Genomic DNA, 25,816 nt, shown 5'->3' with positions numbered 1-25,816 from the left:
TCTCTCTCTCCCTCTCGTTTATCCCTCTTCTCTTTATGTCTCTCTCGCTCATCTCTCTTCTCTCTATCTCTCTTTCTGTCTCTCTCGTTCATCTCTCTTCTCTCTTTGTCTCTTTTTCTGTCTCTCACTCTCTATCTCTTTATCTTTTTGTCCTTCTCTCTCTCTCTCTTCTCTTTCTCTCTCTCTCTCTCTGTGTCTCTCACTCATCTATCTCTTCTCTCATCTCTTTTCTCTCCCTGTCTCTTCGCTCATCTCTCTCTTTTCTATCTCTCTCATCTCTCTCTGTCTCTCTCGCTCATCTCTCTTCTCTCTATCTCTCTCTCTCCCTCTCGTTTATCCCTCTTCTCTCTATGTCTCTCTCGCTCATCTCTCTTCTCTCTATCTCTCTTTCTGTCTCTCTCGTTCATCTCTCTTCTCTCTTTGTCTCTTTTTCTGTCTCTCACTCTCTATCTCTTTATCTTTTTGTCCTTCTCTCTCTCTCTTCTCTTTCTCTCTCTCTCTCTCTCTCCCACTATGTTGGCGTTGTTCACTCTTTCCATTCCGTCTTCTCTATTTACTGAGCTCCCTCTCGATTTATCTATCCACTACAAGAAAATGCACTTTTAGCGACCACTTTGTCTCTCTCTCGTTCATTACTCTGTCTTTGTCTCTCTCTCTCTCTTTCTCTTCTCTATCTGTCTCTCACTCATCTCTCTCTCTCTTTCACCACCCATCTCCTTTACCACCTTCACCACTACTGCAAACGCCATTCTACTACCACCATTACTACCACTGTCGCCACTTCACCTCTACGACTACCACCTCACTGTTGGTGCCTCTCTCTCTCTCCTAAACACCCACTGCACCAGCTGGGCTCATCCTCCTTCTCCTCCACTGGTGCCTCCGTCGGATCCGAAAGATCGTCGAGATCTGAATCAAATTTGAGTCATCGTCTCGATTCCTGATCTCTCTCAAGCTTCTCTCTACCACACCCCTCGAAACAAGCTAAACCCTAACCTAACCGCTCAATCTCGACCCTCAATTGAAGTCCTCTCACCCCCTCTCGAGCCCCAAATTGCCATGAAATCAACCAAACGCGCTTGCATTGTCGGAGTCGTGCTCAATTGCTACTTCAAACAGATCTCTCAGAAGTGTTTTTGAAAATCTTCATCATCAGCTAGAGTTTCCTGGTTTTCGAGCTCTTCGAAGATGTCAATGGCGTCGCAAGAGCATCTGGACAAGATGCAGCTTCGCCAAAACTACTATAACCTCTGGCACATCGATCTGTCTTTCACTCATCTCTCTCTCACCACCCATCTCCTCTACCACCTTCACCATTACTGTAAATGTCATTCCACTACCACCACTGTTGCCACTCCACCTCTATAACTACCATTATTACCACCATCGCCACCGCTCCACTACCACCACCACTACTATTGCCACTACTACTACTACCATTACCTCTCCTCCACCACCGCCACGCCATCTCCTCTACCACTACCACAACTTCACCACTAATTTCCTTCACCATCACCACCACCACCACCACCACCATTACCTCTTATCTACCACCTTCATTACTGTTGCCGCTCCCTCTCTTCCACCATAGAAAATTAGTTCCTAATTCTTGGTAACCAAAAAAAATGGGCCGCGAGAAAATGTTTTTAATTGACCACAAAAAATTAACTTTATTTTAATAGAAAATATTTTTCATTAAAATATTACCCCAATTTCTACCAAATAAAAATAATAATAATTTTTTTCATTAAAATAAAAATGAAACAAATAAATTTTCAACCTTAATAACTAAAAAAAAACAATCAAAAATAAAAAAAAATTAATTTTCTTTTCGTTTCTTTTCTTCTTTTCTTAAACAAAAATAAATTTTCTTAAACAATCAAAAATGAATCAAAAATGAATTTTCAACCGCCTCTCCTCTTCTTTTCTTCTTTTCTTTTCGTTTCCCCCTCTTTCTATCTAAATTCCCCCCCTCCTTTTGTTTCTCACCAACTCAAAAAACTCCCTTAAACAAAAAAAATCCCCAATTTCATCTCTCTCTCTCACTCTCACTCTCACTCTCACGTCTGCAAGCAGCGGCAGCAGTAGCAAGGGGGCACGATGGCGAGCAGCGAGCGACGACGGTGAGCATCGAGTGACGATAGCTAGCAGCGGCAGCGGTGGTGTGGCGTCTCAGGTACCTTTGCCGATTCAACCCGTCCCTCCGATTGAGCTATTAGGGTTTTGCCCCAAAACGAAAACCTGGCAACGCCGACTGAGGTAAACCTCTCTCTCTCTCTCTCTCTCTCTCTCTCTCTCACACACACACACACACACACACAAACACACACACATTTCAATCCAACATATATGTATATGCACATAACTATTTGAGGCTTAGTTATGAACATTTGTGTTAATGCAGAGCCTAGAAAGCTTGAGAAAATTGCATAATAATAGATGAAGATTCAATTTTTTTTATTTTTATTTTTCTGTTTGTTGATTAACTTTGTACTCTCTTTTTTCCCCAGAATTATTATTGCTTTTGGTGATGAAGCACGGGTCGTTCCAGGACAATTCTTCAGTAACAATTTCATTTTTTTTTTTGTTCCTACTTAGTTTTTGGGCATTTCTGTGACATGTAGATTTATTTGTGTTTAATTTCTTCATTTAATTGGGTTGTTGATGAGGTTCTGTTTGTTAATTTCTTAGCTCATGTAAATATTATTATGCAATCCAAGAGTGTTAATTTCTGTGACCATGTAGATTTATTGTTATGATGGCAAAAGTTTCTCTTTTCTGGCCTAATTAAATTGCCAAATCCTCACCCTGTTTATAGACCGCTGCAAGTCCAAAAAATCCATCCTTCACTGACATGAAATTTCCCTAGTCATTCACTCTCCTTCCCATATATTTTTTTTCAAAATTTTTCTGATAGCAAAATTTTTGGCTAAATTATACTCGTGCATAAGACCTATGGTTGTATTTGTTTGCTTAAAATCTTGCTTGGAGAAAACTAGGGGTCACTAGTTTATTGGTTAAAAATCAGTCCAATAGCCTTGTGGTTGTGGTTTGAATTCGAGGGAAACCACTTGGTACATAATGTTCAAATGTTACGTAGGCCACCCTTCCAAGGCCCCCATTAACAGGGACTAATCTGCCTATACTTTTATAATCTTCTTTGGAGAGCCATTTAACGGTTTTAAATATTTAATTTCTATGCAGTTAAGTAGTAGGAGATCAGCAACTCTTTTATTATTTGTACAAAAGCTTGCATATCCCAGAGGTTTTAACTGCTTTTAAATAGTTTATTTTCTTTGTGTTTCTTGATTTAAATAAAAAGATTCCGGAAACCTAAGATGACGGCAGCATAGTTGGCGAAAACATTGCATTCCGGTATTTTTTTCACAGTTTAACAGTGTTTTAGAAATGTCGGGAAAGTAGACATTATTATTAGTGTTAGTGCAATGCAATACACCATGTTACTTGCTTGGTAGAATAATGACACTGAATTGGTCAGTGCTCTGTATAACTTCTGTATTCTCCGTTTCTTTGCGGCAGCATGCAGCGTGCTCATCTGCAGATGGACGACAGACAATCAAAAACAGCTTTAGAAGAGGGAAAACTTGAAGATGCAGTCAGTTGTAGGGCAAAGGTATTTAATATCCACAATCATGTGATATATTTCCTTTGGGTATATCAAAAAGTATTTAGATATATCGGTATATTATGTGGTGCAGTACTTCTCTGATTACCAGGCTCTTGCTGTAGTTTTGTAACACACAGGAAACTTTAATCCAATTTTTTTTATCTAATTAAAACCAAATAAGACAGAATTATTCAAAGCTGTTTCGTGTAACACCTAATTTCTGGTAATTAACTTTCCTCTTAACAAATTCTTAATTTTATTTGGTTATTATTATTGTTTTGTGTTTCGTGTTTCTGATTGTTGTTTGTTGTAGATGAGAGAGATGATTTATCAAGGTTCGATTCGGACAAGTTCAATTTGATCATCAATGACGTGGAAAGCTTGCATCAATTAGGTATTTACAAAATTAGTCACATTAATAGTTTAAAATCAGTATAGATAATATGTGCTTAGAAGTTATGTATGTGTTTATTTATATGTATTAGGTTAGTTGGGTAAGTTGGGTTGCTTAACTAAATAGTTGATTTCTATTGAACATGTTGCTGTGTTTGCTTCCTGCATTTTGTAAAGCCATCAAACTAAACAGTAGATTATTAGTATGTGGGTAAAAGGTATTTTATTCTTGGGTAAATTACGATGGTAGTCCTTGTACTTTGGTACTTGTGTCATTTTAGTCCTTGTAATTTTAATTGATTTGATTTTGATTTTGAATTTGTGATTTTGTCTCAGTTTGGTCTAATTGGTTACAAATCTTAGCATTTTTTTAATAAAAAAATATTCACATAAGTGTCATGGTCCTTGTGTCATTTTAGTCCATGTAATTTTAATTGAATCAATTTTGATCTTGAATTTATGATTTTGTCTCAGTTTGGTCCAATTTGTTATAACTCTTAGTATTTTTTTTAATAAAAAATATATACATAAGAGTCATATGCCATATTTTTAAAGGTAATATTATAAACTTATCAAACTCAGTGTGTTAACTTCAATTAATTTAGTGATAATTTTTCTTAAAAAGCACTATTGATATTATCAATTGGACGAAATTGACGCAAAATTTAAAATTAATGGTCAAAATTGAGTCAATTGGAAGTGTAGGGACCAAAATGATACAAGGGGTAAAATATAGGGATCATCGGTGTAATTTGCCCTATATTCTTTATGGGTTTTTTAAATTTCTTAAATGGTGTTGTTCTTCAAGCAAGTTGATTCTAGCTTAATCATCTGAATTTATTATGTGTATGTGTTAGTCTGGTTATTGGTGGGCTGAAATCTACAAACAATATTGTTTTCTTGAATTTGGTTTTCAGTACAGAAACCTAGAGAACAAGTTGCAGATGCTGAAGCTCTGTTGAACATCACGAACACGTTGGTTACATCTGTTAAAGGACACAGTAAAGAGGGAATTACCCCTTCAGACTTTGTAAACTGTCTGCTCAGAGATTTTGGGCGACAAGGTGGGGCAAGTACTAGCACAGAGGATGGTAGGAACTCTATAGCTTGGAAGGATGTTGGTCTAGCAGTTTCTCATGTTTTCATGAAGGCTCCTGGATGTTGCACCATGTATGTGTGTAGTGGTATCCTCGATTTTCTGTGATTGTAATGTTCAATTTTAGATTTGGATTTTCATGTGTTACTCTGCATATTCTCTACAGGCTTGGACCTATGAATAACGAACTAAAGCAATGGAAGGTTGTTGTTCATAAAAAAACGTGCGAGGCCAACAGAAAGTTCCCGGCCTGAAGAGGTAAGCAAGCTTTAACCAAAGTTCCTACATTTTTTTTCTTTTCTTTTTGATGAGAAGAAATATTTAGTACAAACATGGTGCTAAAAATAACATGCTCAGCATTATTCAAATAGGTAAGAAAGTGTATTAAACATAAGGCCTTGTTACTTTGGTAGAAAATGAATGGGGCAGAGGACTTGTGGTGCTCCGAAGTTTGCAATTTCTGGCTCACTAGAAAAGAACAAGACAATGGATTGCCACATTTTTTTTCTTTTTCATTTTAAAGGCATGCAATTAAAAGGAATCATATGAAAGGGTGACGAATAATCAATGAGTACTTAGTAGGACCTATTTCTGTGGTTTTTATCTTTTGGGACATTGTGTTTTCATTTTTTTACTTTATTAGTAAGTTGTGGTTTACACTGATTTTGCTTCCAAAGACGAGGGGAATTCCAAAGTTTGTATTTTGTGGAAATATACTGCCTGTGCAAATTAGCTTTGAATAATTCTGTCTTATTTGATAAGAATTGCTGTTAGCGTCCCCAGTGGGGGTAAGGCTGCTTACATCTTATGCTTCCCAGACCCTGCTTTAGTGGAAACTTCGTGCATTGGGTCGTCCTCCTTTAAGATTTGTTGAATTGAGTTACAGATCATGACATGGGTATGATTTCGGAAGGATGCACAAAATGGTGTCAGGCTCTCAAGTCTCTACAAACACTGGTTTCTAATTTCACAAGTACTGCCATATCAATGTATTGCATTTAAAATTGAAAGTATTGCATTTTTTTCAAAAGCCGTATACAGTAGTTTAAAATATGACGTAATTTTTTTTTTCCTTTAGCTTCAAATATGAAGTGTTAAAACTATCATTAACAAAATTATTGCCTAGTGATTTATAGCAAAGGATGTTGTTGCTACGGGGAATAATGTTACAACATTTATACCAATGGCTTATTCATTATCAACCTATGTCTGTGAAGTTGCATTAATCATATCATATCATAGAGAAAATAAAGTTTTACCTATTTTCTGTGCACTTAGAAGTGCTTGCTCCATAGATCATATATTTTATTCAGTCTAAAAGGAATGGTGTAGTGATTCTGTCAAACTTTGAAAAAGGTCACGTGAAATGTTTTTTGGTCCATGGTAATTTTGATTTCTTTGAGAGAAGCTTCAAAGCATCAATGGACACCCATGTATTTAGTTCTTTGAGTGGACAGTGGAGTCCATGTGAATGAATCTAATTTCTTGACAGATATGGAGAAACCAATTCAGTAATCAATTGGTTCATAAAACCATTGATGCTGTCTTTCTCCCTTGATGATATCATCACGAAGATGAAGATGTATTGGCTAAAAGCTTCTCAAAGGTCCTAAAAAGAATGGTACACTTTATAAAGTGACTGGTCATTGCTTAATTTACGCCTATACTAAAGTGATCACTTCAAAGTATCGACATAAAAAATGTGAAGAAAATTTTATAATATAACTTTGAAATTAATTCATATTGATATGGCATTGGCGGTAGGTTGGGTTTTGAGAAATGACATATAATAATTCATGACATATAGTAGTTCACGTCATTATAAATAAATTGATTTCTAATTTCACAAGTACTGCCATATCAATGTATTGCATTTTTTTCCTTTGCTATCAATGTATTTTAAACTACTGTGTATGGCTTTTAAAAAAAATGCAATACTTTCAATTTTATTGCTTTTGAAATCTATATTTAGTTGTATTTGTTCATCTGAATGCAGGTGACCAGATGGTTTTCTTCCACCTGAATGTAATCGAAGTAATCGGGGTGTTGATGACATTCAAACCATTTCTTGCTTAATGATGAAGCTTTACTGCAAAACCAGGTTGGGTAAATGTCCTCAAAATGATTGTTTCAAGATGCAATACATTGTTGCATTCAATGCAAGGGTAGTAACCAACCAAATACTTCGATTATTTGATTAAAATCCTATTAATGTACCTGCAAATATACTCATTTGTTGTTGTTGATGAAAAACTGTTAGCATACTACAGCATACGGATGAGATCTTTGTTATAGGAAGCATAGCATTGTTTGTTATTAGTAAGGAAAAAGTGTTACTATGTTTCCAAAAGAGTTTTGTGGTGGTGTTAATTTTACTGTTGTTTCCAAAATAAATGTGGATGAGTACAGATTGTTGCCTTCAAACATTACTGTTTTCACCCTTGATTTCTCAGGGTCTGGACTATCTGGAGGAGAGCATGTCACATTAGGGTGGAATGAAGTAAATGGCTAAACAATTTAAATATTTTCTATTTTATAAAACAGTGTCTGTGTGAATGGAGTGTATGATGTCAGATGATCAAATGAGTTGCTCCAGTCAAATACATTCTTTGAGGATTGAAATTGCTGATGTATAATTTAAACCCTATTATTAACCAACAAGTTGTCTGTATTCAAATACACTAACAAGTTGTCTGTATTGAATTTTTTTTTTCCAACCACTTCATGTGGAAAACATTTTCTCCAATTTTGAGAACTCTAGCCCACTTGCTCTGATCTTTTTTGTTTTCTAATTTTCTGTTTACTTACAGTATTTTTCTTTCTTATTTCTTTCCAGCAATTTGAGGTGGAATAAGTTGCAAGATGTCATTCCTCCTGAAATAGGTGAACTAAAGAGTCTAACCCATCTGTGAGTAATTTCATCATCTTTGAGGGTATTAGTTTTGTTGGAATTTTCTCATATTATTTATTCTATATACTATTAATGTGTTATAATGAATCTTCTGCAGATACTTGAGTTTCAATAATTTCAAAGGAGAAATCCCCAAAGAATTAGCTAATCTTCCTCTGCTACGTTACCTCTATCTACATGAAAATCGTTTTATTGGGCGAATTCCACCAGAATTGGGCACTCTGCAACAACTCGGACATTTGTAAATTTCATGTTCTATTCCCTACAGTATTTGTATGCTTTACTATTTGTATCTCATTGCAGATAATCTCTCTGTGATAACATCTTAAGCTTGCTTTCATTGCAGGTACCTGGATCATAATCAATTTACTGGGAGAATCCCGGATGCACACTTTCTTGAAAGAAATGTGAGTTTCTGTCTTCAATCAGTACAAGCAAATTGCAATTACCCAACACTAGGTGAAATGTTAATTGATTAAATGTTGTCACAGGTATATTGAAGGAAATGCTTTCCGGCCAGGTGTGAACCCTATTGGCGTCCACAATGTCCTCGAAGTTTTTGACACAGAGTTCTTGTTTTAGTCAAAGCTTCCACATATTATTTACTCGTAAAATTGTTTCTTTTTGTTCTTGCTAAAACTAGGGTGTTTCAGTTTGAATTGGAATGTAGTTCTATAAATAGGATGTATATAATGTACACTAGTGTTTTGGGAAATTTAAGAAATTTTGGAAGTAGGTTGTTTGACAGTTTAGAAAGGTGTTGTTGGATTCTTTGGTTGTCATTATTTTGTGTGAACAATGTCTGGTGGAACACCATGCTGGGGATGTCTGGTTGTTTGACAGAAATTGAATAAATCGAATGTTAATGAATTATGTATTGTGTCGAATGTTAATGATTCAGTTAATTTGAGTGATGCTTTAAAATTATAGGTTTATTATGGATTGAATAAATTATTAGGAATTACAAGTGTATTGTTTTCCTGCTTTGGCGACCAATTTATTAGTCGCGACAAATAAATAATTTTTTTTCGCAAAAAATGACAATTGCCGACCAAGAGTTTTGGTCGCAAAAAATACATCTATTGCCGACCAAAATAGCTCTTGGTCGTGGAAACTCACTTTTGCCGACCAAAAGTTTTGGTCGCGAAAAGTAACAAATGGCGACCAAAACCTTTTTTGGTCGTGGAATGTCACAATTGGCGACCCTCCTTTTTGATCGCGGAATGTCACGATTGGCGACCAAAATTTTTGGTCGCGGAATGTCACAATTGGCGACCAAACTTTTTGGTCGTTGAATGTAATAATTGGCGACCAAACTTTTTGGTCGTTGAATGTGATAATTGGCGACCAAACTTTTTGGTCGGGAAAATATCACTTTTCGCGACCAAAGTGTTTTAGCGACTAAATGAATTAGTCGCGGTAATGATATATTTCGCGACCAAAAATTTAGTCGGCAAATCCGACTTTTGCCGACCAACCAAAATTTTGGTCGCGAATTACTTTTGCCGACCCTCAATTGGCGACCAAAATAGCGACCAAAAAATTTGGTCGCAGATAACTTTTGCCGACCAAAAATGGACTTTTAGCGACCAATTTTTTTGTTGCCAAAAGTGTAAATTCTTGTAGTGATAAGAAGGCCTACAAATAAAATTTTCATTTAATAATTTAAAAAATAAATAAATAAATAGCGATAATATCAATAAAACAAAATTCTCAAAATTATAATATTTCATACTAACACATAAAATTTTAATTTCATCATTGTAATTTTTACATCAATCGCTAAGGGCTATATGTACTTGGCCACTGATATGGTGACTAATGTTCTCATAGCTATTCTCGTGGGAATATGTTGGGAGGAATATTATTCTTTCCGCTTGGACAAGTTAACGTGGTGTTTTAACTTGGTTGCTATTGGCTGAATTAGTAGAATTTATCATCTTTTTATCTTTTTTTAGGAGATTATGAAATACTTGTCCCTCAATAAATAGTATGGAGCAATACTCCACGATCAATTAATAACTTCTTATGTAGGAATGGCAACGGGCCGGGGCGGCGCTAGAGATTGCCCTCCCTGTCCCCGATTCCCCAAAGTATGAAATTTCCCGTCCCCGCCCCCGATCCCCGTCGAGGAACCCATCCCCCTCAACCCCGCCCCCGTCCCCGCCTCCGCCCCAGCCCCAACCCCAACCCCTGACAAGGATCGGGTTTTCTCGACCCTGAAAAATCCCCGACGGTGACAAAGTTAAAGAACTGAGTCGTCATCATCATCATCATCATCATCATCATCACACACACACACACACACACACACACATCTGAAGATTTGAGGAGTCGTCATCATCATCATCATCATCATCATCATCATCATCATCACGCTCACACACACACACAGAAGAGAGGTCTCAATTGGTGGTGGAGTTGAGGAGCTTTGGTGCAACGAGCGGCGGAGTGGTCAAAGCTCTGGTGTAACAAGCTTGAAAGAAAATATGGAGACTTTGGTTGCGCCGGCGGTATCAAGCGATGGTATGCAGTCATGGCGGCGGAGAGACGAGAGATAGAGAGAAGCGAAGAAAGGGATTAGATTTGAGATGTGTGTGTGTGTGTGTGTGAGAGAGAGAGAGAGAGAGAGAGAGAGAGAAGAGATTGGTTGGGAATATTAGATCTGAGATGAGAGAGAGAGAGAGAGAGAGAGAGAGAGAGAGAGAGAGATGAGTAGTAGGTAAGTGAGTGAGTGAGTGAGAGAGGCGAGGTGGAAACGGGACGAGAACAGAGACGAGGCCGGGACAAAAAAACTTATCACCGTCCCTGGCCCAAAGCTTCTCGGGAATTCTTTTTTGAATATCATCCCCAGCCTGTAGGAGGTATTTTTCGAGAAAAAACTGTACTAATCGGGATTGGGAGGTCGAGTCCCCGTAGGGCCAAATTTAAATTGCTGTCCCTATTCTCATGATGGAATGTGATCTTTATTCCAAAGGTTGACCAAAAAGTTATAATAGTTTAATACGAAATTCTAAAATGTGTACCAAAGGTGAATCATATGCATTCTTAATTAATTTTAAAAAAATATATCCATAATTATGTTATTTTCTCCTTTAGTAATAACCAATTTTCTTCTTTAATTATAGCATTATTTTAGTTATGACTCATGAGTTCTTTAGTTATATCTCATGTAGTGTTTAGTTATGATATTTTTTCTTTTTTTTAGTTATGACTTAGAAAATTGAAACTATGACATTTTTCTTTTTTTAGTTGTGACTCAAAAAATTAAAATTATATTATTTTTTTATTTTAATTATAAGATACATATGGTGTATACCTTTAGTATTTCTTAGTTTAATACATTGGAAGCAAATTTTGATTTTTTACAGATTAAACAATCTTGGTTGTCTTTCATTGTATTTCCTACAGGAATATGGTGTACCTCATTGTAAGGTGTCTAATCTTCTATAAGGACTTGTTGCTTGATCATATATGGACTTAATTACAAGCCTAACATTAGTAGCTTTTCTAAGGATGACTCATACCTTAAAGTCTCTGTTTCTGAAATGCAACAAATATTTTTATTGTTGTAAAAAACAATAACAAAAAGAAATAAATGTTTGATGTAAACAAAAGTTTTGAAAATAAACATTTTGGTGAGTTGATGGAAGTGGTGATTAGCGCTGAAGGATGGACAAATGTGGTGGACGGAGTGTCGTCTGAAGTCAAGGAGGGGCTAGAGAGTGGTCGGAGATCATGGGTCGTGGTTGTCCTATTGTCTAACCTCGCTAAAGGGTCATCAATCATCAGCTACCGACTAACTAACAACTGTGGCGGCAACCAATGGTTGTTAGTGGTGGCTAGTGGTGGCAATGGGTGATGGTAGCCAAAGGTGATCAGGAAGAAAAGAGAAAGTGAAAGTAATTTTTAAAAATAAGTGAAAATAAAATTCTTTTGTTTTCAAAAAAATTTAAATTTGTTTGAAATCAATTCAAATTTTTTTTAAAACAAAAATAATATTTCAAACAAGTTTACATTTTCAAATTTTTTTTTTCTTTTAAAAAAAAAAAAAACGTAGTAGAAAACAAAAAATAGAAAACAGACACATTATTAAACCAGGCCTTAACTCGTAATGAGATTTGTCTGAAATGATTCCTAAATTCACGCATTTGAGCTTCACACATAATTTGTCAATAATTATGCGTATTCATGTGTCGAATGTGGCCCAAAAACTTGGATCGGCGCAAAGTCATCGCGTTTTTAACATAGAAGTTTATGATATCAATAACAAGATAAGATGAGGTGTCCTCTTCAATACTTGGATGTCATGTCATGTTGATCAGCAGCTAAGAAGAAGCTTTTTAATTAAGTCACAAAAATGAAAATGAGAATTACATGGGACTGTGTTCAAGCTCAAACAAGTTCTTTTAAAACATCATTATTCACTCAAAATTGGAAATACAGATCTGAAAGCAACCAGTCCTCAAGTTAGCAGTGATAAAGTGACAATGACCCCTCCGTGTGTGAGCTGAAACTTTTTAGTTAAGTAATTAGAGATTAGCGTCTCTAATGTGAGTTAATCAACAAAAACTGTTGAAACTAAAACTCAATTTTATGTGTTAAATGTCTATTAATTCGACAAGTGAACAAATATTTAATGAAAATGTTAAAATATGTCTTAAGGTCTGTGTCAAGTGAAAATGACACATTATATCTTTAATCCCTCTAATTTGTCCTTATAGTTCTGTAATTGCATTAATTTTATCCATAATTTTTTTACATTAGGTCAATTTATAGTCTAATTAATATTACTCACTTAGAAATTGGATTAAAATTAAGGGGAAAATAGTGTTTAATTTAAAATAGTAAATTCCCTCTTCAATTTGCTGTTCTTTTTTTATTGATTTCTATTCAATTTCTGAATGAATGTTATTAGTTAAACTAAATCAACAATGTAAAAATAAATAAATAAATAGATAAAGGGCAATATTGATACAACTAGGTTGCGTTAATTTGGTCCAAATAAATATTTGTAACATATATAGAATTGAAGAATTATATGTATTTGAGAGATTAGTTAAAACAAAACTTTAGCTGCTTATTTATTTATTTATTTATTTTTTTAAAAGGAGAGATAAATGAAGAGAGGGAAGTCCACATTGAAAGCCAATTATAAGAGTACAAAAATAAGCATGTAGTAGTGGTGGCACAGATACAAGAGTCATATAACATAACTTCTGTAAAAATTTGGAAAGATGTGAAGAGCAAAGAAATTTCGGAAGGGAAAAAAGCAAAGGTTGGTAATACAAATACTTTGGTTGGTGTATTGTTGTATCGAAATGGAAACTTTGGAAACCCAAACATTTTGTGATACGTGGCTTTCAGGCGTTGGCTAAAAATGTGCCACTCTCACTGCTCACTCACTGACTACACTGCAAGTTTTGTTTTGTCTTGTCATTTTTTTTTAACTTTTAACCAGGTGAATTTCTGGTCAAGGTGTGTTGATATTCTTTAATTTAAATAGTCTTTAAACTCAGGTGAAATCAGTTTTGAAGCTTTTTACCGTACTGTTTTCAGGGAGAATTATTGAATGGTGTGTGTTTCACCTTACTTTTTTTTTTTATATATATATTTATAAAATCATGTATTTCCCACTTAGAAAAATGTCTCATACACTCACTGGGGGTCGACCCCCAGTGAGGTGACAGTCCATAATTGGTCCCAAAAAAATTATTTTCTTTTTTTTTTTTTTTTTTAAGTTTCAACCAGTGGGGGCGCGACACCTCACTGGGGGTGCGACCCCCACTGGAGATATGGAGCATTATTGTTCCCACTTAGCGCAGTCCAATTGGAATCGAGTTTGGACATCTAAAAACTGATTTTTGAAGGTCTTAAAATTAATAATCAAACAAATTTTCAGTAATTCATTAAGAGACTCAATAGTAATTCACTCAGTCACAAAATAATGGGACAGGAGCATCTTTAATGGTTGATGTTGAAATTCACAATAGTAAAATTAATTGAAAATATTTAAATCAACTTTTGATGTCAAAAAAATATTATTTGTATGTCCCATTAAAAATAAATAAATAAAGTGTTGGTCAAAATTTCACAATGTCATAGTTTGGCAAAGAATGGCAAACCATTGCAGATGGTTTTGGGGAAAAACATTAACAAATTTTGACTTTAATTAGTAAGTGTTTTAATAAATTATTGGCGACTAGTATTGGCTACTTCTCAAGTTTCTAATAATTAGATAAACTTGCTCTATGATAATGGTGGATGGGTCGGACAGATCCAGGCGTTCCATGAGTCCACTAACATTCGTCCTCTTACTGCATCCCTGCAAAAGGTCCAGTGGGGAGGCACCAAGATTGAAGCGGTTACTCCCCGTAGACACTCTGACGATCAAGTTAAGTTGAAAGTGTTAAATGAAATAGAGAGATAATTAGAGAGAGAGAGAGAGAGAGAGTTAAAGAGAGAGAGTTACTTGTTCTTGCTAACCTTCTCCACGAGTTTTCTTATATCTCTTATTAATCATTTCCTTGTCCATTCAAACTATCTCATTGGCCGAAAGTCTATCGTTTACTTGTCGTCAACCATGGCAGTTTTACCATACTCGAGGAGCGAGAGGTCTTGTTGCATTTAATATAGCGATTCCGATTTTGACCCGACTTTTGTTGTATTCCAGACTTGAGTTTCGTGGTTTAATATTGGATCCATGTCTTATTTTTCTCCTTTAACTCTTTGAATTTAGGTTTTGGAATATGTTAGGTGTGTTTGGAACAGGTTGGTTGTTGGTTGGTCTAGATTGTTGTTGTCTAGATTTTGGCTTCTTCGCTCGAGCGAGGATTCTTGCACTCGAGCGAGCCTTATGAAATTTGGTTATTCGCTCGAGTGAGGTTTCTTGTGCTCGAGCGAGAATTAAGAGTCCTCAGGTTTCTTTCTCAAACGCAGAATTTCTGGGAAGGTGAAGTGCTTCGCTCGAGCAAGGCTTCTTACGCTCGAGCGAACATGAGCGTCTGTAAAACTTCTGAAGCTTTGTATTTTGTGCTCAAGCGAGATCGCTTGTTATGTCTGGTCGTTCAAGCGACAACTCTTTCGCTCGAGCGAAAGTTGCGAATATCAGTTCGCAGCAGAGAATTTTTACATCACTTTTTGACCTCTTTTCTCACAAAAACCCTAAAATGGCTCATTCTCTCTCTAAAACCCAACTTCTCTCTACAAATCCCCTAGAATCTAAGGGTCTCTACTCTGCTCCCTTTGAGAAAAAGATAGAGCATCTTGTGGGCTTTCCCTTGATCCGAACAAAATCGAATTTGGAGTATTTTGAAGTTCTTCATCATCTCCTTTGAGCTTCTACTATTGAGGTAAAGATATTCTACGCACTAATATGGTTTTTAGCCTAGGTATTTGTTGTTATGTATAAATGGTGGGATTTAAGAAGGTTTTGGTGAAGTTAGGGTTTGGATTCAAAAATTGAAAGAGAGGTTTTATATTGGGCTCCATGAATATATATATATATATATGTGTGTGTGGGGGGGGGGTATTGAATATGAGGTTATATAGGTTAAAATGGTAAAATTTAGCCTAGGGGTTGATATTTGGAAAAGAGAAAAATTTGCCCTAATTTGAATTAAATAAATTACTTTGTATAAATGATGAGATTGATATGGGAAATATGAAATTGGGAGGATGCATGAATGAATGGTGTAGTTAGATTTGTTAAATCACTCACCTATGGGAATTTGATAAATTATCTGTTTAAAAGATTGTATATCTGTCTAGAAATATTTGTTTGGGTTATCAGTGGAAGATAGCTATGATTGTTGTAGAAACTACATGTGGATTAGGTGAATTAAAACCTATATTTTAATTTACCTCATTGAATATGATGGTATGATTGAGATATTGAAAGTGTGTTGTGGATGGTCATTGTATATGATAATACTTTTAAATACATTGTATATGTATCATTGTTTAGGAGGAGATAGGGGATGAACTCCATTTATAATTAAGTTGGCCGAAGTGTCTTGGGTGAAAGTCCCGAAACCTTATGTATAAATGGGTGCCGATTCCATCGAATGAGAATTTCGTAAAATGGCAAAACTTGAAATCTTGTGTATATATATATATGGGTGTCGATTCTCTCGGATAAAAATTCCATAAAATGGAAAAATTAAAGTGTTTGAATAATAGTTGTATTGAATTGTGAATCACTGAGTTGTAGTCTCATTCGAATTGTTTAGGTAACAATGAACTTGTCTCATGAATTGACTCAGAATTAATTGGATTAATATGAATTGAATAGATGGAAATGGATTGAGATATAGGTATCAGTATTGAATGGTCTTGGAAAGAATATAAGTTGGTCATGAATGTTGAATATAATTATACTTGGCATTTATACTTTAGTTAAATCTTATATATTAGGTTAGTTTATCTCTACTGGGCTTTGGCTCACCCTACTTGGGAAACCATTTTCAAGTACTGGCGATATGTTTCCCTTCAAGGATGTAGTTTGGGAGGACTTAAGAGTTGGAAGCTCTACTTTGTTATTTTGTGTTTAAATATTTATTCAAGCCAAGGGCTTTATATGTATAGAGCTTATGACTCTCATTTGTTGTAACCAAGTTATCTCTTGAAAAGATGTAAACTTGTAGGACATTCATTTTGTTGTTATTAACATATGTTATATGTTGTAGATTCTGAATGAATATCTATGGATGTATAATTCATGTAACACCTATTGTAATATAAACTTTAATGAATGAAGTATATCATTTTTATTATGTTCATAGATCTTATAGAATGGATTATTTGTATATATTTTGGGAGCGTTACATTTAATGCTATGACGGCCTCATTTAATGCTTGATGCCTGGGCTCAATAACTCTGCAAGATCTTTATCTGCCACATAGTCGACTCATTACCCAACAGGTGTCTAAGTGTCATAAGGTTTGGATCAACGTGGGTTCCTTGGTGGGCCTACTATTAAGTTTGGCCTACTAGGCTGTAACTAACTAAGGGGGTTTGGGGTGTCCTAAATAAGTGTACTTTTTGAATTTTTAGACTAAAAAGTTGAGGAAAAAAATATAGTTGTTTGGGTTAACTTTTTGACTTTTTATGAAAAAATGTATATTAAAAAATTGTATAAACAAGTGTGTAGGAGAAAATTAGGAGTGTGAGTTGTACGGCCGTACTATCTGGGCAACTGAATTGATGCCAAGAAATAATTGGTTACTTTTTGGGCATTACACTGAACGGTGCTGTTCGGCCTGTGGGGGCCATCACGGGTCCTATTTTGATAATCTAAACTGTTCAATGTGTAGAACTCGTCAAGTACTATATGCTTGTAAAAAATCACGTTGATCGGATATCGATAGCTATCTGATCAGATTAGTTTTTTTTCAACCATTAACTATAACACCATCCATTTTTTTTATACAAAACTGATTTGATCATGTAGTTAGCGATATCCGATCAATGTGATTTTTTATAGGCATATAGTACTCGACGAGTTCTACACATTTAACGGTTCATATTATCAAAACGGAACCCGTGATGGGCCCCCACGGACCGAACAACAATGTGTTAAAATTACACCCCAACTGTGTAATTTTTCTTAACAAACGTAGCCACAGATCCATCACCGGTCATATTGACTTTTAATTTTGTGTGTAAAATTAATTTTTTAATATTTTTTTGGTGAATAGTGATAACTTTTTGAGTAACTTTTTGACTTTTTATCCTTTTTTACACATACCAAACCAGGCCTAAATGTCTGTTTAAGCTGTCAAAGGCAGTTGTGAGTTGGCCTATCCTATATGGGCCGTACCCATCAATTTCATTATTGCAATTTTTTTTTTAATTACAATAGCCTTGTTTGGTAGAGCTTATTTTCAACTTATTTCAGCTTATAGCTTAATTTAAATTATTTTGATGTGTTTGGTTCAGCTTAACAATACAGCTTATAACTTTTTGTCAGTCAAAAATCAACTTATTCTTTGAGTGGGGGAGGAGAAGCTTAATTTATAAGTTAAAAATCAGCTTATATTCACAGCTATAAGTTATAAGTTGTTAGACTATAAACTATAATCATTTTCTCACAACTCTACCAAACGGGGCTAATACACCACTATAAGAAAAATCACTTTTGGCGACTAAATTTTTAGTCGCCAAAAGTGATTTTTTAGTCGCCAAAAGTCGGGTTTGAGGTTTTCCCGACTAAATTTTTTAGTCGCCATGTTGGCCGCTGGAAAAACGTCGCGGAAGGTATTGGCGACTAACCCACTTTTAGTCACCAAAAACAAACTCTGTAGCGACCACAAATTTCGTCGCCAAAGCTCCTTTATTTTTTTTAAATTATACATTTGGCGACTAAATTTTTAGTCGCCAATAGTAAATCATTTTTTTTTAATTTATACATTTCCCGACTATTTTTTTCGTTGCCAATACTGAAGCTTTTGGCGACCACCTCTTTTAGTCGCCAAAAGCATATTTTAAAAAAAAAAAAATGTTGAACCTGTTGCTTGCAGGTTTCGAACCTGAGACATCCCACCACCACACTCCAAACCTTTTGAAACACACTCTCTCCACTATCATTTTCGGCTACTAATTATAATTTAGTCACAAAAAAATTAAGTTTCGCCTAAAAATAAATAGTTTTGGCGACTAAACCTGTTTTTAGTCGCCAAAAACGTCCCATTTTGGCTACTAAACTGAATTTTAGTCGGCAATGGACTGTTTTTAGCTACTAATTTTTTTTTTTGTAGCCAAAAATTTTCACTTTCAACGACTAAACTGTTTTTAGTCGGCAAAACACCAACAATCGGCGACTAATCTGTTTTTTAGTCGCCAAAACCATCACTTTTGGTTACTAAATTATTTTAGTCGCCAAAAACTGTCACTTTTGGCTACTAAACAACCTTCAATCGCTCAAACCCCCACATTGGGCGACTAAACTGCCTTTTAGTCGCTAAAAGCCTTGTATTCGGCGACTAAACTCTTTTAGTCGGCAAAAGTCACCAATTTTGGCGACTAAATCCATTTTAGTCGCCATTTGTACTACTTTCAGCGACGAAAAAATTTATTTTAGTCACAAAAAGTAATTTTTCTTGTAGTGCACGGAAACTTCCCTTCATTTTTACTTTTCTTCCAAATTGGAAATTTTTACTTCACACAAGAACCAGCCATTCATGGGTCCGATCAAGAGAATGAAGAGAGAGAAATGGTCAGCACTAGTTGGTAATGTTAGATAATTGTCAACAATTGGTTTCTCTTCAACAAAGGGTGGTGATGCTTAACTTAGGGGTCATGCTAATAATAGTCTAATGGATCATTGATAAGGAGACCCCCAAAAAAAAAATAAACTATACTTCAATGTATTTTTTACACATTTCAAAATTAAAAGAAAAAATAGAATTAGGCCCATTATCGGTCCAATTTCATTACCACTATACTCAACTGTCTTAATGAAGTGCCATCCTTGTAAGCGGCATGAAAATTTTGTACAAAAATTTTATTTGTATAATATTTCATTTTGGGATCGATTGATGACGGTTCAATAATTATCAATAAAATGAGAAAAATGCCAACAAATTAAAATCCTAAGCTATTTTTTTATAGATCTCAAAACATATTTATATATATATATATATATTTTTTATAAAGTTCAATATACTTTTTGTACATACACCTAAGGTAATAATAGCTATTCAGATGGTCATTAACATTATTCTTTTCTTGTTTTTCTTAATTTGCTTCACAAAAATCATCGGCACAGTTCAACAGTTAAAATCATCACATTCTAAAAGAAATAAACATTTTTCTGACAGTTCATGGTGAAAAGTAAATATAAATAAATAAAAAAGAGAAAGAAAAAGAGATGAATTTTTCAACTGATACTATCAAAAGCTTCATCACTAATTATTTTAATGTCCCTTATTGAAATTAACCAGCATAGTGTAGGATTTTATTCAACTTCAATATCTTTCTATCACTATCAAATGTGTCCAACATCCTCTAAATGTTACACCCAAAAAAAAAAAGAAAATTTAAAAATACAACATAAAATTGAGATAAGAAGGACCCACCATTATTTCTATAATTTTCTCTGCTATACTGCTTTATCTCTAGTATTTGAGGATTACATAAGACATTCAAGTAAGAGTTTGTAACAAAATTTCTATATAACTCTTCACACAACCGAAGCTAAGCAGCTGTTGAGACTTTAGTGGCAAGCTATTGTCGTCTGTGTCTGACATGTTGTTGTCTATGGGAGCCGTAGTTCTTTTACTTATACAGAAACCGATCACATAACCGAACACAATTGTGTTAGGTTATGTGATCAGTTTCTATACTTCTAAACTTTTTCATGGGAGCGGAGCTGGTGGTGCAGCTATTGATGTCACCATCGTGTATTCTGGTGGTGGAACCCAAAATCCTCCCAACACTACAAATTGGGGTGTTTGTGGAAAATTGTTGTTATTGTGAATTGAAGGAGTTCTTGTATGCAAACGATATTTCTGTTGACAAGTAAAGCAAAAGGTTAAATGTAATTCCATAATAATTCATGCTATGTAGCAAAATGCCAAGTATGCCTCCTTTTTCATCAAGCCTGTTTGATTTTGTTTTTGTTTTCTTCATTTTTATTTTTCTGTTTTCGGAAATAAATAATAGAAATTTTGAAAACACTGGTCATTATACGAAATAATTTTTGAAACATTGAAAATAATGTTTTGATGTTTATTAAGATGTGGTTGTTGGTTTTTTTTTTAAAAGGAAAAAATGTATCAATTTTTTATTTTTTTTCAAAAACAATTTGCTAAACAAGTTTTATGTGCTATTCAAAAAAACAAAAACATAACCAAATAGGACCAAAATTCCATTCATGCTACTTAAAAGTTTGGCTAAGATCAAGTGTAGCATTTATATGTTTTTTGTCTAATGGAAGTCATTAAAAGAAACAAATTGATGTTCCAATGAAACTAACAAAAGCTTATCCATAGATGGTAATGCCTTTTAATTAACTGGACTAGCTTATTTGACTACTCATATATAAGTACATTTGAAAAGTCAGGAGTCAATCTATGTTATAAACAAAAATCGATAATTTCTCTCCTAATATAGACGTATATGTTTTGTTTTGTATTTTCATAACTTCGTATTCGGCCCATTGGACTGAATAATTAGGGGAATATTCCCACTGTCTACTGGCAAAAGTTTCAATTATAATCAAGGCAAAACCCTATATGGACTGACCTGAAGAAATTATTTGCACTTAGAAAATTTTGAATATGAAACTTTGAAGGGGGTACACCCCCAAGTTTCAGGCATTAATTGTTGTGTTTTGTTATATATATAGATATAATTTTTTTTCCCTATTATGAGAGTTTTTGTTGGATTGATTATTGGGCTTCTATAGTTATTGGACAACACGGGGTTATTTGTTAATTTGGTTGTTAGGTATTATTAGTATTATTTTTTCCTTCTATTATGGGGGTTCTTTACAAGATTGATTCTTGGGCTTCTATTGTCTGAATGTAATTCCCTCACCAATAAACAAGATGTACTACCAAACAGAAATGACATGCTTAGACATAATAATTTGATATAGAATACGGAGAGTTTGATAATATGAACACTTAAAATTGAATATATTAAATAATAGGGTCATGATTGAGACCTCCTCCAATCACCACACCCACCACCCCCACACACATATGGCGGGTGGTGATTGGTGGAGAAGGAAAAAAAAAAAAAAAAAAAAAGTGGCCAATCAAGTGAAGAGGGGTCAAGGGGCGGGAAAAAAAGGGGGTCTGGGTCATTATTGTAAATAATAATCAATTAAGTTCGTTCGAGAACCACAATTAGGCTATGTTTGGCATCCTTTGAAAATGTTAAAAAGTCAAAAAATCACTATCCTATTTAAGTTACATCATCTTATTTAAGTCATATCACCTCTCTACTACATCACTTCAAACTTAACCCGTATTTCATAAAAAGTCAAAAAGTGCACTTATTTATAACATCCCAAACAACCCCTTAATATCACTTAAAAATTTAAGTGCCTCTTAAAATGTAGGTTAAAACTTAAGAAAAATTTAAATCATATGAAACTTACTTAATTTTAACTGAATTTATAAATACTAAATATAAGTATCAGTATACACTATTATAAATTCACTACTACCACCACCACCACCACCACCACCACCACTATCGCCGTCACCAGGACGACGACAATCACTACCACTATTACTATCACCACACCATGCCACCGGCACCACCATCACTACCACCACCACCACCACCATCATTATACTATCACCACCACCACTACCTCCACCATCACAATATAAAAATTAAAATATGTAATTTGAAAATAATAAATTTCAAATTTAATCTTAAATTCAGTATTTAAATTTTTATCAAATAATTTTTTAACTTAACAAATTCAACATTCAATTTTTAATATTTAATTTTTAATTTTCAGTTTTCAATTTTAACTTTATCAAATAGCACCTAAGTTCACGGACACAAGAACGTAATAGAAGCAGACAATTTATAAAAATAGACTCTACCAAGAAACTATGTTTGGCAAGAAAAAAAAAAAAAAAAAAAAAAAGTCTAGTTTAAGCTAAAATTCCCAAAAAGATAAAATAAGTTAAAATAGTTAATAAGACAAAATATCACATCAAATCCATAATCATTTCACTTTTTCTCTCACAAACATCACATCCAACCACAAAAAAATTCAATCATCTTCCCAAACACAAAAATTTTAACATACTAAAATAGTCAAAAATTAAAATAGCCTACTAAAATAGTAACTTCCCAAACGAATCCTAAATAAACCTTGTTCAATTCGTTGTGTTGTTTGATTATGTGATTAGATTGTGTTTATAGCAAAATTGTTCTATAAAACTATGCATTCAGAGCAATGGAATGAATTGATAGAAAACAATGAAATAAATACAAACCTGTAAATGGCTCTTGACTTCATCATTTGTAAGCCCATCAACATTCATTAACTCCCTAATTTGCTTAGGTGTTGCCACTGCCCAAATTCAAAATAACAACATATAAACACAAATGCATTTCAAACTCAAATCAATTCAATTTAAGTAACTAACAATTACATTTCAATGTAATCAAATGCTTGAGATGGGATACAAACCATCAGGACTACCCAGCTGTTGTAGGGCATGTAAGAACCTTCTATGCAACTCCGGCGACCAGTACCGCCTCTCCTTTCTCCTCCGACCCTTCTCTTCTTTCTTACTCCCACCAGCACCAGCACCAGCACCACCGCCACCGCCGCCGCCGCCAGTATCGCAGCCTGTTCCTTCCATTGACGTCGCAGTCGCCGCCGCCTCCACAGCATTCAAATCTGAAGAAGGTGACCTAGCTGTTGTTGTATGAATTGTCCCAACACTTTTCTCTCCATTAAAAGGATGAAAAGCACCCCCACTATTGCTTATGACTGATGCGTTTTTAGGTGAGTCCTACGACAATAAATTTCCAAACTTTTTGTCAAATTAAACAAAACCCTAAATCTAAGTACCTTTACCAATATTAAATCAATGGAAAATGTTATATAAATTAATAAATCTTACAATTTTTTCTTACTAACTGACGAATTATTCAATAATAAATTTTGGGAACTGATTTGATAAGAAATGATAAGAAAGAAAGGGAAAGGGGTTTTTTTTTCTAAAGTGTTTGGTTTATAAGTCGGTGAGAATAATGAGAAATAGTGTGAAAGGAAGAGAGGAGAATTCCCTTATTTTATAAATTTAATTTCTTACTTAGATGATGAAATTGGGTGACACCAATTGATTGATTGTGTATTTTTTTTTTATAAATAACAAGATTGTCCACTAAAATATAAAGGGGAAAAAAAAATTATCCTTATCCTTATAGCTATAGGCATACTTCTACCTTTTTCACTCTAAATATGGTGAGAAAACATAATAATTTATTTTCTTTTCTAATTTAGATGAGTGACTATAATTGTTTCTGTTCTTTTCTTATTCTAAGATCAAAACTAAAATAAGAAAAATTTGTAAGATTTACTAGTTTATAAAAAATTAAAGTAAAGTAAGTACCTGTTTGGTAAGTGGATCGGGGGTCTGATTCCATAACTGAACAGATTTAAGCCATTCAGATTTCTGTGAAGAGTTGATGTCATTGTTTTTTATGTTTTTGTCTTTGGGTTTGTGAAGTTGATCAAAAGAGGAAGTCCTATTAATGGGTATAAATTCTTCCAAAACAAGAGTTGTTGTTGTCCCAGACAATTGTTGCTTGCATGCCTCAATCGCTGCAAAATCCAAATTCCAAACACACACAAAAAACCCATTAGACCCATTAGAGTTTAGAGACTAAAACACATCATAGAGAAAATGCAATAATTTCCAAATGGGTATGCTCCATGGTTTTAGATAAATATTGATATATATCAGAATCGATATTATATCATATTAATATTTATCAATATTTCATATTATCTGATATCAACCAATATATGACCGTATTATTGATCATATATCGGCCTACATTAGACAATCAATTATCAATATATCAGTGAATATTGTGATCAACAATTTAAAATCTTAATATAAATCGATATTATACAATATCAATATTTATCAATATTTCATATTATCTAACATCAACCGATATGATCGTATTATTGATCATATATCGGCCTACACCAGACTATTAATTATCAGTATATCGGTAAATATTGTGATCAATAATTTAAAATCTTGATATCAATCGATATTTAAAAACCTTGAGTGAGAAGATGCAGAGAGAGAGGAAGGTCGCGTTGGAAGTGCTGGATCTTGTGAAGCTCCTCTTGAAGAGCCTCAACATAATCCTGAGTATATCTCTGCATTTTCTCGGAAGAATAAGTAGAATGGTGATTGTGATTGTGAGTGTGGCTCATCATTTTTGTTATTTGTATTTTCTTCCTCTGTTGATGATCGTTGACTGCGTAAAGCTTTCCAGACAGAGAGATTATATTGAGAGCATAGAGACATCCGGAGAAAGGGAAAGGGTTGACAGAACAACAAAGGGATAAGTAGAATCACTAAAAGGAATAAACTTGGATACCAAGAAAATATAAACAATAATTTCTTAGTTTTATATTTATTAAGAACAAAAATATGTTAGGTATAATTTTTTTTTTTTTCCCTCTTTTTTTTCTTCACCTCTAAACATAAACAAGTGAGTCACATGTGTATTTTTTATGATTGTGTTTGCCTCATGGATTTGAAAAGAAATTTTTAAAAAAAATAATAAAATGTAATTATATTTTATCTATTGATTTTTTTTTTTTCTATCTAAATCTATAATCTATATATATAAGGAAAAGGGTCTTTTTAAGAATAATGATTGTAAAAGCTCCAAACCTCCAAACTAATTTTGTTAATTTGTTAATTTTTTTTTTTTTTAAAAAAATCTATTGATTAGTTCCTTAAGTCAAAAATCCAAAAACAAAAAAAGTTCTAATTATCTATAATTTTGAATTTTAAAAATTCAAAACAATATGATAAGTCACTCTCATTCTTTCCAAAAATAATGTTGATCAAAACAATTCAAATAAAAAAAATATAAAGACACTAATTATCTATAATTTTGAATTTCAAAATTCAAAATAATATAGTAAATCAGCTTCATCCCACTCTCACTTTTTCCGAAAATAATATAAATTTTAAATTTTAAAAACCCAATGAAATTAAACATTCAATATAATTTTCTCTTTAAAATACTCAATATTTGATATTTTTTCAAACC

General features: G+C 34.0%; 2 protein-coding genes across 8 annotated transcripts; one reads left to right on the top strand and one right to left on the bottom strand.

The window, feature by feature from the left end:
- Positions 1 to 1,927: 1,927 nt before the first annotated feature.
- On the top strand, positions 1,928 to 8,775 carry LOC145791093 (uncharacterized). Of its 7 annotated transcripts, XM_082870953.1 has the most exons (11): positions 2,070 to 2,259; positions 2,511 to 2,563; positions 3,541 to 3,634; positions 3,942 to 4,022; positions 4,939 to 5,191; positions 5,284 to 5,375; positions 7,114 to 7,218; positions 7,954 to 8,025; positions 8,126 to 8,269; positions 8,375 to 8,435; positions 8,520 to 8,775. In XM_082870953.1, exons 7-11 carry the CDS (start codon positions 7,193 to 7,195, stop codon positions 8,526 to 8,528), a joined length of 312 nt encoding a protein of 103 aa, XP_082727079.1. In that variant the 5' UTR covers positions 2,070 to 2,259; positions 2,511 to 2,563; positions 3,541 to 3,634; positions 3,942 to 4,022; positions 4,939 to 5,191; positions 5,284 to 5,375; positions 7,114 to 7,192; the 3' UTR covers positions 8,529 to 8,775. The 7 variants fall into 7 exon arrangements, 5 of the variants coding, with proteins under 5 accessions (XP_082727082.1, XP_082727083.1, XP_082727079.1 ...); XM_082870956.1 differs by having other exon boundaries at positions 1,928 to 2,259; positions 2,511 to 3,634; XR_014330742.1 differs by having other exon boundaries at positions 1,929 to 2,259; positions 2,511 to 3,634; positions 7,114 to 7,617; positions 7,954 to 8,000.
- Positions 8,776 to 19,957: 11,182 nt separating this feature from the next.
- LOC114285666 (transcription factor HHO3) lies at positions 19,958 to 25,115 on the bottom strand. The gene is made up of 5 exons (XM_028228734.2): positions 24,809 to 25,115; positions 24,124 to 24,335; positions 23,193 to 23,520; positions 22,996 to 23,072; positions 19,958 to 20,538 (listed from the first exon to the last, which is right to left on the bottom strand). Exons 1-5 carry the CDS (start codon positions 24,966 to 24,968, stop codon positions 20,386 to 20,388), a joined length of 930 nt encoding a protein of 309 aa, XP_028084535.2. The 5' UTR covers positions 24,969 to 25,115; the 3' UTR covers positions 19,958 to 20,385.
- Between the last annotated feature and the right edge of the window lie 701 nt (positions 25,116 to 25,816).

This window comes from Camellia sinensis, chromosome 5, assembly GCF_055761805.1.
Source record: "Camellia sinensis isolate YWXY chromosome 5, ASM5576180v1, whole genome shotgun sequence".
NCBI lineage: Eukaryota > Viridiplantae > Streptophyta > Magnoliopsida > Ericales > Theaceae > Camellia > Camellia sinensis.
The sequence above is the reverse complement of the archived record's forward strand: the minus strand, read 5'-3'. Positions and strand labels throughout refer to the sequence as shown.

Excerpts from the sequence above, each read along its gene's own strand:
- LOC114285666 (XM_028228734.2), bottom strand. The coding sequence starts at position 24,968 with ATGATGAGCCACACTCACAATCACAATCACCATTCTACTTATTCTTCC. Across the intron at positions 24,336-24,808 it reads TCTGCATCTTCTCACTCAAG|CGATTGAGGCATGCAAGCAA; the intron begins GTTTTTAAATAT and ends TGGATTTTGCAG. Across the intron at positions 23,521-24,123 it reads CCGATCCACTTACCAAACAG|GACTCACCTAAAAACGCATC; the intron begins GTACTTACTTTA and ends TTATTGTCGTAG.
- LOC145791093 (XM_082870956.1), top strand. The coding sequence starts at position 7,193 with ATGATGAAGCTTTACTGCAAAACCAG. Across the intron at positions 7,219-7,953 it reads AAGCTTTACTGCAAAACCAG|CAATTTGAGGTGGAATAAGT; the intron begins GTTGGGTAAATG and ends ATTTCTTTCCAG. Across the intron at positions 8,026-8,125 it reads CTAAAGAGTCTAACCCATCT|ATACTTGAGTTTCAATAATT; the intron begins GTGAGTAATTTC and ends AATCTTCTGCAG.